This window comes from Bidens hawaiensis, unplaced genomic scaffold, assembly GCF_021521415.1.
Source record: "Bidens hawaiensis isolate Kalapana, Puna unplaced genomic scaffold, B.hawaiensis_p1.1 tig00010504_1, whole genome shotgun sequence".
Classification (NCBI taxonomy): domain Eukaryota; kingdom Viridiplantae; phylum Streptophyta; class Magnoliopsida; order Asterales; family Asteraceae; genus Bidens; species Bidens hawaiensis.
Genome location: NW_027491802.1, coordinates 96,608 through 107,482, shown reverse-complemented (window position 1 = coordinate 107,482; position 10,875 = coordinate 96,608). Strand labels below are relative to the sequence as shown.

The window sequence follows — 10,875 nt, the reverse complement described above, 5'->3', positions numbered from 1 at the left end:
ACACATCTGCCCATGGTTGCAAAATTTGCTAGGCGCTCCCAGGGCGGTCGACTAGGGAGTTGCGAGTACTCGGTCTATGCGGAGAGTACTCGGGGAATACTCAAACTTGGTAAATTATAAAGAAACTAATTTTTGGGAACTTATATATACGTCAAGTATTATAAATCTACTAATATTTAGAACAAAATACGTGAATATTAATAGAAATAAAAAAAGTACATATTTAATTACTCAAGGGTCTAAAATTTGAAAAATTAATTAAAAAAATGATAGTCATTTTTTAATATTATAGGAATATGAATTATTTTTAATTTATTAAAGTCAAAATCGGCTCGAGTTGACCAACTAGATCCATGTGTGGCGGAGGTTGACCACTTTTGATTGATTCCGAGTAACTAGGCGGAGTTAAAGAAAGTTATCTTGACACCATACCTTATAGCGATTACTCGGCGAGTATTCGATGCCTAGTCGAGATTTTTACAACCATGCCTCTACCTAGGACCCATGGTTTTAGTTATATAACTGATAGCCACGATAGTCAATTGATGATCAAACAGTGAATTGACAATGCTTAATGGTCAAAGATAGTCAACGTAGGATAAATAATGGACAATCATAGTGCTCATGATCAAAAATAGTTAGTCGTAGTGAAATTGCGTGTATATGTCTATATTACCCATTAAGACTCCTAGTGATCGTCATCACAGTGACCAATGTTGTAAAAGTAGGTTTACAAGGCGGATTACTAACTACAAGGTATGTCGTCGATGTGAGTTTCTTTAACTCCGTCTAGTTACTAAGGATTGATCAAAGGTGGTCAACCTCAACTAGATTCACATCTAATCGGTGAACTTAGGCCGATTTTGACTGGAAAATTAAAACTTAATTCATATTTCTATACTATTAAAGAACAAATATCATTTTTAATTAATGTTTAGCAATTTTTAATTTTTAAAATAATTTATAATTTAAAAATGTATTTCTCTTATTTATATTGATATATTGCCCTGTTTGGTTATACATATTATTGTCTATTTTCGATTATAAGAATAAATAAAATAATCTCGTTTATTAAACAATGTGTCGTGTATCGCTTTAGATAATAAATTATAAGAGGATGGCCTTGGACTATAGAAAATGGAATAAGAGATAGAATGGGCCTTAGGTCCACGGGCTTAAGGGAGTATAATACCCCTTAAACCCTAATCCTTTCCATTTTTATCCATCTCTACACCATAGCCTACACCTTTCAAAACACACACACCATCCTACATTCTGAGCCAAGATCTGAAGGGGAAAACCCAAGCTTGTTGGTGCTAGAACGTGCTGACGAACCAAACCAACATCAATACTAGATCTTGTTCGTAGAACGACTCGTTTAAGGTACGTTTATATTTAGAAGTCGTTCATTTAGGTTCAGATTTGTTTGGTAAATCATAGATCTGTTTGAGTATGTTAAAAACGAATCCAACACACACTACGTGAAAATTGACCTTTGGTCACACGAAAAAAGTGTGGTCGTAGGCCTTTAGCCACACACATTTGGTTCAGGTCATATGTGGTCAAAGGTCACGACATCGTGTGTATGATATGGCCACACATAGTTTTTAGTGGCCTTATGCGGTAATAAGTTTGGCTAAAGGGTACAGGCATTAGTTTTTGGCCATCAAGAAGCCTCTCCAATAAGTGTGGCTAAACGGTAGAAAATGGCCACATGACTATTTACTATGAGTGACCATTCCACGTATAGATCCACATGAATTAATGTTTCAGCCACATGAATTTTATAATAATTTGGCCAATAGGGTTGTGTTAAGCTTGCATTGTGACCTATATCGTGTGGATATAGCAAAGAAATGGCCACTTAAATTTAATAATAGAGTGGCTAATTATATGATATAGACACTGGATATTACATTAAAAGTGGCTAAATATGTTTACTTGCCACTCAAACACTCCTTTGTAGATTATAGTGTGGCTATTGTCTTACCGTTTGTCACACATAATGCTTTTCATAATTTAAAGTGTGGCTATTGTCAAACTTTTCGTCACACATAGTGAGGTACTGTGTGGCTAATCATATCATATAGACACTGGAGGTTATTGTCAATGTGGCTAAAAATGTGAACTTGCTAGTCAAAAACTCTTTTGTAGTTTGTGGTGTGACCATTGTCTTACCGTTTGTCACACATAATGCTATTCGTAATTTAAAGTGTGGCTATTGTCAAACTTTTTGTCACACATAGTGAGGTACTGTGTGGCTAATCATATCTTATAGACACTGGAGGTTATTGTCAATGTGGCTAAAAATGTGAACTTGCTAGTCAAAAACTCTTTTGTAATTTGTGGTGTGGCCATTGTCTTACCGTTTGTCACACATAATGCTTTTCCTAATTTAAAGTGTGGCTATTGTCAAACTTTCGTCACACATAGTGATGTATTGTGTGGCCAAGCATATCATATAGACACTGGAGGTTATTGTCAATTTGGCTAAAAATGTAACTAAACACAATAGCATAAATTCAAAACATGTTTTTTCATAATTTTAACAAACCCAACAACATAAATTCAAAACAGGTTTACATTACCAAACATTCACTAATAAGTTATAATTCAAAATATTGGAAACTACTACTAATTACTACCGACCTCAATCTTTCTCATAAGCTCAACATATTGTTTTTGCATCATTTCTTCATTTTCCTTGCGTTCTTTTTCCATTTGTTCCATTCGTTGCTCGTTCTTCCAAATCGTTTCTTGACTTCCTTTCATTTTCTAGTTCTTTTTCCATTTTGGCTCTAACCTTTTGAACCTAAAATTGTTAAAAATATTAGCATCATAAATAATAAAGGGTTAATGTAAGGCGAATCCTCAAAGACAAGTAGGGGTGTTCACGGTCTGGTTTTCGCGGTTTTTCGTCAAACTATAAACCAAACCGTTGGTAACGGTTTTTAATTTATGTAAACCAAAACCAAACCGTATAACTTTTAAACCAAACCAAACCGTTACTAACGGTTTGGTTCCGGTTTGGTTTCATGGACCTGAACCCGAAACCAACCCGTTTATATATTACACCCACAAAATCAGTATGTAATTTTCATTTAAATTTTTAGTTATAAACCGAACCAACCCGTTTATGAGTATACAACATGTATATTAAATTATACAGTTAGCAGTTTTTATGTTACCACATGTATATGAAATATGAAACGGTCTATTTCATTTGCTCGCCCCTGGTTGATATGTTATACCTAATTATATAACAAAACGAAAAATGATAAAGATAACTTACAAATGTGTGTTCTGACTTTTCCGTACAAAAATGAAATTCAACAAGGCTATTAATGTTGAGCTCGCCCACCCAATACTTTTTCTTGCTTTCTTTGCCAAGGTGGGTTTCTAAGAATACTTCAATCAACTTAACTTTTCGACCATGTTCTTTTTCCTAATAAGAAGTAATGTAATAAACGTTAAAGCACAAACAATTATAATTTTTGACCTAATTTTTTAAGATTGAATTTACAAATAAAACTAACTTACCAAGCGGATACGATGCTCATCAAACCCTATTGAACCGCCCGTATGCTGAGATATACTGCCATCATTACCCTCTTTCGTGCGGTTGTCTCTCCCGCTCGCGGACTTCTTTAGCCATATTTCTGTGTTCCAACCCTATAAAGAGAGAAAAATATATGATACATATATAGGCTAAAAAATATAAAAATAAAAACTTGAATCGACGCATAGCACAACGACCTTCACGCACAATCACATTAGACATAATGTATACACAAACACAAACTTGAATCGATGACTCGTTGGTTATAATAATCAATGTCAACTGTACTAAAAAGTCCTAACATGTATTCACACATCGTGTCATGGCAAATCAACCAAACATTCATCATACAACTTAACTTATGATCACTTAGTTCACGAGACAGATTATAACATGTACAAACTGATTTTATTCACTATGAAAAGATGAAGTATAAATTCTATAAAATTTACCACAGTAGAATATTTGAATTAGTTTTCTCAAAAAAAAATTTATAATATTTTTCTCATGCATACAAAACTCACAATAATTCAAGCATTAAAGATATGTACCAACAATTCAGCAGATTGCACAACAAACAATTGTTTAATGGTTCTATCAACTAATTAATCCAAATTGTGCAAGACCAATTGGGTTGTCTTCAAAGCTCATAACACTAATTTTCAGAACTGGAACCAACCCGTTTGGTTTTTTCATTAGGGAGTTATGGTGTCGGAAAGACAGACCAGAATATAACTCCCCAAATCAGCTTTGACCAGTGTTTTTGTAAAATTATAAAAACTATTCAAAACTCGTTCAAATATTACAAACTTTACCTTTCTGGAAACTAGAATCATAGTACTATATCCTAGACTCAACAATCGTTCAATAATCATCATTTAACATCAAGTTGCATACCAATAAATAAACAAAAATGAATCTGTCAGCAATGAAAGAAGATGTACTAAGCTTCAATTACAAGTGAAATACATACCTTTTTAGTGATGAAAGAAGATGTACTAAGCTTCAATTACAAGAAATAACACTTAAAATTGAAAATCCCCAAACTTGGTTCTTAGGGTTCTTCACACTCAACACGAATCTGGCAAAAATCGAGATAGAATTGATGGAAACCGACACCATACGTGAATTCCTCTCGCAAAATAATAAGATTAGAGCCCGGAATCAAATGATTTGGTTAAAAATTGAGTGAGTTAGAGAATTAAAGATGAAAGATGGTGGGTGTAGAGAGATGAAGAAGAAGAAGAAGAAGAGTAAGAAGTAATGAAGAGAAAGAAAAAAAGGTAGGTTAATTAGAAATTAGATTTAAGAATGAGAGGGTAATTCAAAACTTTTTGAAGAAAAGAGATGGTGAATTTAATTTGAAATTTTGAGGGAAGTAAAATTAATAGGAAATAAATAGAAATAGATATTTTTATTTTTAATTAAAATAAAGAGTTGTTAGTGTGTGTGTGTGTGTGTAACAACTAATTAAACCTTAAATAATATAACAAATTGTATTTTAAATATAAAAACATATATAATAAATACAAGTGATATTTATAGTTGCTCTAAAAGAGTTGTATAAGAGTGTAGTAATTAGTGTTAACGCCCAATAATAAACCATACGCTTATTAGTGGGTCATACTAGTTCTTGATCGGTGTTAGTGTCTCATTATAGCATCTATCATGTCACAGTTGCTCTAAAAGAGTTGTATAGGAGTGTCATTAGTCATGGTTAGGTGTTAACGCCCGAAACACACCATACTTTCGTCAATAGACCTTATTTGGCTATCATTAGTCATAGACTCATAGTTAGATGTTAGTGTCTCTTGGTTACGTCATAGTTGCTTTAAGAAGTTTGTATATGACTATCATTAGTCATACTTAGATGTTAACGACCAAAACACGTCATACATTTATCAATGGGCCTTGAATGGTACTAGTGGCCATTCTAGCATCTATCATGTCCCCGTTGCTACAAGAGGGTTGTTTATGAGTGTAGTGAGCCATAGGCATAGTTGGTCGTCATACTTTTCATTAATGGGCCGTCTTGGGCCTTGATTATTGTTAGTGACCCATTGTAGTCTCTATCATATCATAGTTGCTCTAAAAGGGTTGAATATGAGTTTAGTGAGTCATAGTTTGGTTAACGCCCAACAAAATGTCTTACTTTCATCAATGGGCCTTATTGGACCTTAAATGGTGTTTGTGGCCCATTATAGCCTTTATCACATCATAGTTGCTCTAAGAAGGTTGTATAGGAATGTCATTAGTCATAGTTAGATGTTAATGGCCGATAACATGTGATACTTTCATCATAGGTCTTATTGGGCCTTGTTGGTGCTAGTGGCCCATTATAGCCTTTTTCATGTCATAGTCGCTCTAACGGGTCATATTAGGGCTTGAAATCTCTTAGTGGTCTATTATCGCATGTGATATGTACCATTAGATATTTAAGGATTATATCGTGTTATAGGGAGTCATATTAGACCATAATAGACAAAAACATAGGGGTGGCAAATGGGTTGGGTTGGGCGAAACGGGTTATGGGTCGGAACGGTTTATGGGTCGAAACGGGTCAGGGTCGAAACGGGTCAATTAAAAAAATGGGTTGTTATGGTTCGGGTCGGAATGGGTCAGGGTCAAAAGGTTCGGGTCATAACGGGCCCAAGTAAAAATGGGTCAAGGTCGGAACGAGTCAAAACGAATTTCGGGTCGAATTTTTTTTTTTTTTTGAACAAGGACAACGGAGGAAATGTTTTAGTTTTTTTACTTTTTCCGTTTTTTATTTATAATTTGACTTATGATTTTTTTATTATTATTTTTGAATATTTTTTTTAAATTGTATCTTAAGAGGTACAAATCGCCTAACCCGTCAATATAGATTAAACATAGGGGTGGCAAATGGGTTGGGTTGGGTCGAAATGGGTTGGGTTAGGTTGAAATGGGTTATGGGTCGGAAGGGGTCAGGGTCGAAACAGGTAAGGGTTGGAACGACTCAATTAAAAAAAATCGTTGGTGATAATAAGTAATGTCAACAGTACCAAAAGTCCTAACATGCATCCACACATCACGTATAATATCCGAACATCACGTATAATATCCGTAGGAACTTGTCTTTTAATCAAAGATAGTACATATTTTTTAACTTATTCATAATTCGTTATAAATATTAGAAACTTGCACTTTGATGTGTATTGGTGTCTAAATCCGAGCACTTGATCTTCAGCTTTTCGCTTCAATTTGTGGGCTTCGCCGAAAGCAATCCAATACCAAATATTAGTTATTGCCAATATTTAAATATTATATATAAATAAAATATTAAACCCGGAGTAACATTAGTCAAAATAGCCAAACCAGGTCCAGCGTAGTCTATGCTGGCTACCGTTATGCAACTCCAAAGATTCAATTTATTATGTATCTTAACTCGTCTGATTAATTATAAGCTTCGCATACCTGTTTCTAATCAGCATGATTATAACCCATCAACATAATTACAACCAATTTAAATTAATCTTAACGTTATTTCACGTTTCAACTAAAAATCAACTTTAGAAACGGTTACAACTTTTCAACATATTATTTACAACCCATCTAAACAACTTAACGAATCATTTCTCTAATTAAATCATGCTACTAATTTAATATTCACCAACGAGTCAAATCTTCATCTAGTTACTATATTATTATTATAATCGACAAGTTTGTCCTAAACCCAAATCAAATCGTACTACACAATGCTAGTACTATTTATATTCTAGACACGAGTAATTCCCACTTAGACATTTGGTAGGGTAAACTTCAAACTGTAACAAATTAAAATCTTCATCTAGTTACTATATTATTATTATAATCGACAAGTTTGTCCGAAACCCAAATCAAATCGTACTACACAATGCTAGTACTATTTATATTCTAGACACGAGTAATTCCCACTTAGACATTTGGTAGGGTAAACTTCAAACTGTAACGAGTTAAAACAACCAGTACGCACTAAGTATAGTCAAAAGAATCAACTTTCAATTAATGGGTCAATGTGGCGCGTATCCATTTGATATTCATTATAAATCAAAACATACTAATAAGACTTGTAACTTCTTAAACTAGATGTAATATAAACTTACCTTTGTTAGTAGAAGCTTGATTACACTTCGTCCATTTGACTCGTTGGCTTCCAAGCTTCAACATACCTAGCTTGTTAAAGTCAACTTTCAACAAGTTAGAATACATAATGTGGACACTCGGCATTAGTATTCTTTATATTTTCATACCACTCTCATTCATACCGAATAATTAACAAGCCAAGAATCATCAATGTGTTCATCAAATTATCAGTTAAACATTTTCAAGTTATTTATCCACTTCCCTCGTTTTAACGCTTAACTCGGTACATATATGACTAGGATCTACTTAGCAACTTCATACATTATGGCAATAATTTACATTAAAGCAGTTATGTCATAATCTCTTCTAAACAAGTGCGCACACCATTTATTATTATGAAACAAAAAACTATCTTCAGTACTGCACCTTTTGTGCAGCACCTATTTACCTCAACTTTTGACTAGTTAAAAGTCATATCTAACTTAGTATGCTCAAAAGTAAAATGTAGTAAAGTCATAGAGGTTTCTAAGCATATAAAGTTCACCTTTATCAGAGCTACGGTTTATTATATGTGATTTTTAGCAAAACAGGTCAGCAACCTATTTTCTGTCAAAACAGTATGCTGAATCTGCTGTATTGCTCCAGAAACGAACTATTTTGACCAATATTTCATCCGTAACAGCTTTTCATGTTCACATATAAAACGCAGTAGACTTAAGGAGCTTACCAAGAATATAAAATACATCTTTCTCGGATTTTTATACTATTTTATATAATTATTCAAAGAACAGGACAGCAACATAATTTAACTTCAAACTGCATGATGTCATCATTTTAATATACTGTTTTGATCCATTTTAAGTCTGAATTATCTTATCTTGTTCAAAGATGAAACCTGGTACATCAAAAGAGGTTTTCAAGCATGTATAATACACATTCACCCGATTTTTCTATGATTTTATACGAACTTTATTGACAGCAGTAATATGAATTTCACATCTTAGAAACTCTTTTAATTCCTTTTTGGTTGAGAAATTTTCACAAACACCTTGTGTGCATTCATTTGAAATCATTACTCTAAATCTCTATGCACGATCTGAAATGCCTAGTTGCTCACACATTTTAACAATGACCTATTATGTTTGATGCATTACAACAATCAACTTATGTGTACAGATTATAATCATATAACCACATCCATAAAAGATCTCTAATTTATCAATTGTGTTCATCAAATATGGTATACTCTTGAACACAGTTTGACACTAATATGATACAAGAATCAACAATTATAACTAGTAATAGATCACATAATCAATATTATCACTATCAGTTCATCAATAATCACATAAAACACGTACTAGATCATCATGCATGAAGTGTAGATAACAAAGCCCCAACTTTAGGGTTAGAAAAATTTACCCAATAATCGATCTACTAGGCAATGATTATGTATTTTCTAATGCTCATTTGATAATCGATTTGAGAAGTGAAATCATCTGTTCTCCTTATTGCTCGTTCTCTTCTTCTTGCTCATTTTCTTCTACTGTCCACACACACATCCAGAACATCCAAAAATATACATCACCCACCCTTTTGTTTTATTTCCTCTCTTCAGACTTAAAGAGGGGTCCCCTCTTTGGTTTAATTTCAAGTTTAACCAAATTTATAAAAATCTTGAAATTTGGGATGTTACATAATCTTTGTTTAACATCGACTTACAGGCCAATCAATAAACGAGAACGAATTTGTCAACCAACTGATCTCAACAAAACTCAAACCCTAACATTTTTTGACATCTCTAGGGTTCTAATTAATCATGTTGAAAACCCCCGTTAGATTTGATCGCAGGATGGTTGATGAAGTCTGGAGCAAGAATCAAAGTGATGAAGAAGAGTAATGAGCTTCAATCGATGTTTATGGATTAGGTTTGTAATTGGGAGGAGGTGAAGGTAATGGTCACATGAAGCATAAAGTGTGGTCGTTAACTAATAATAGTCACATTTGTTGTTTTGCAGTCACTATTAGTTAGGAAAAATAACTTAGGAAAAATAAAGCGTTTTAGCCATATAAAACTAAACTACTCTTTGGTCACACAACCTCGTATAAGTGGCCATATATTTTACGCGTTTTAGCCACATTAATAATAAATACAATGGTTGTTCGTCATATTTCGCCACATTATTAAAAATGTGGCTAAAAAATATGACATTAGGTCACACAACGTAATATAAATTGCTATATCTTTTACCTTTTAGACACATCTCTTATCAATACAGTATACGTTCGTCACATTTGGCCACACTATTAAAACATGTGGCTAGTTAAATGTCACAGTTTGTGGCTAATGCATTTGTTTTTGGTCACATGTATCAAAGATCAAACAAACTATGACTGTAGGTCACATTTCGCCACACGTTTTTATAATGTGGCTAGCTTTTGTCACAGTTTTTTCAAAGTGTGGCGAAAAGTACCTGAGTAGGTATAGAATGGTCACATGAAAAATAACATGTGTGGCCAAAACATTCTGGAAGGTTTTCAAACATGGTCAAAGACCTTTTAGCCACACATTTAAGCTGAAGTGTGGCAAATCGCCCAGACCACATGTGTGGCTAAAAGGCGATATTCAAGTAGTGACAACAAATCCTACTGAAATTCGTTAACGTTTGATAGGTTAATTGTTAACCTAAGGAACCCGTAATATAGATACATCAATCGCACCATATAAATGCGAATATTTGGATGAATGAATGGTTAGTGTTTGTTGGTGCTGGTATTACGAGTGCATTGATACCTAAATCACGTTGTTTAGTTAAGAAACGAAGGTTTATTGCAGATCTGGTACAAGTTGACTGTATGTTGTTCTTGACGATTTTGACTTTGACCCCTTGAGTCAAAGATCTGCATAAGGCTAAAGCTTATTCCCATTCTTTAAGTTCATATAACGAATCAAGTGATTCGTTATTCACCCATTCGTTACGTTCAGATAGCGAATCAAGTGTTTCATTATCACCCATTCGTAAAGTTCAGATAACGAACTAGGCTGTGTTTAGATGACGAATTGGGGTATGCTAAGATAACGAATCAGGTGATTCATTACTCGCCAATTCGTTACGATTAAGATAACGAATCAAGTCATGTTCAGATGACGAATCAGGATAACGAATTAAGGAAGAAACATAACGAATCAGAGGCAATTCGCTATAACGAATGAGTTAGAAAAATAAAAT

The 10,875-nt window shown here is 33.7% G+C and overlaps 1 protein-coding gene across 1 annotated transcript in view; it reads right to left on the bottom strand.

Moving 5' to 3' along the window:
* Nucleotides 1–2,775: 2,775 nt before the first annotated feature.
* Nucleotides 2,776–10,875, bottom strand: part of LOC143535490 (uncharacterized) — a 77,803-nt gene continuing 69,703 nt past the window's right edge. The window contains exons 3-5 of the mRNA XM_077029722.1: nucleotides 3,541–3,672; nucleotides 3,369–3,445; nucleotides 2,776–2,812 (exon numbers count right to left, since the gene is read on the bottom strand). Of these exons, the coding sequence (XP_076885837.1) occupies nucleotides 2,776–2,812; nucleotides 3,369–3,445; nucleotides 3,541–3,672 (246 nt within the window). The remainder of the gene's footprint in view (nucleotides 2,813–3,368; nucleotides 3,446–3,540; nucleotides 3,673–10,875) is intronic.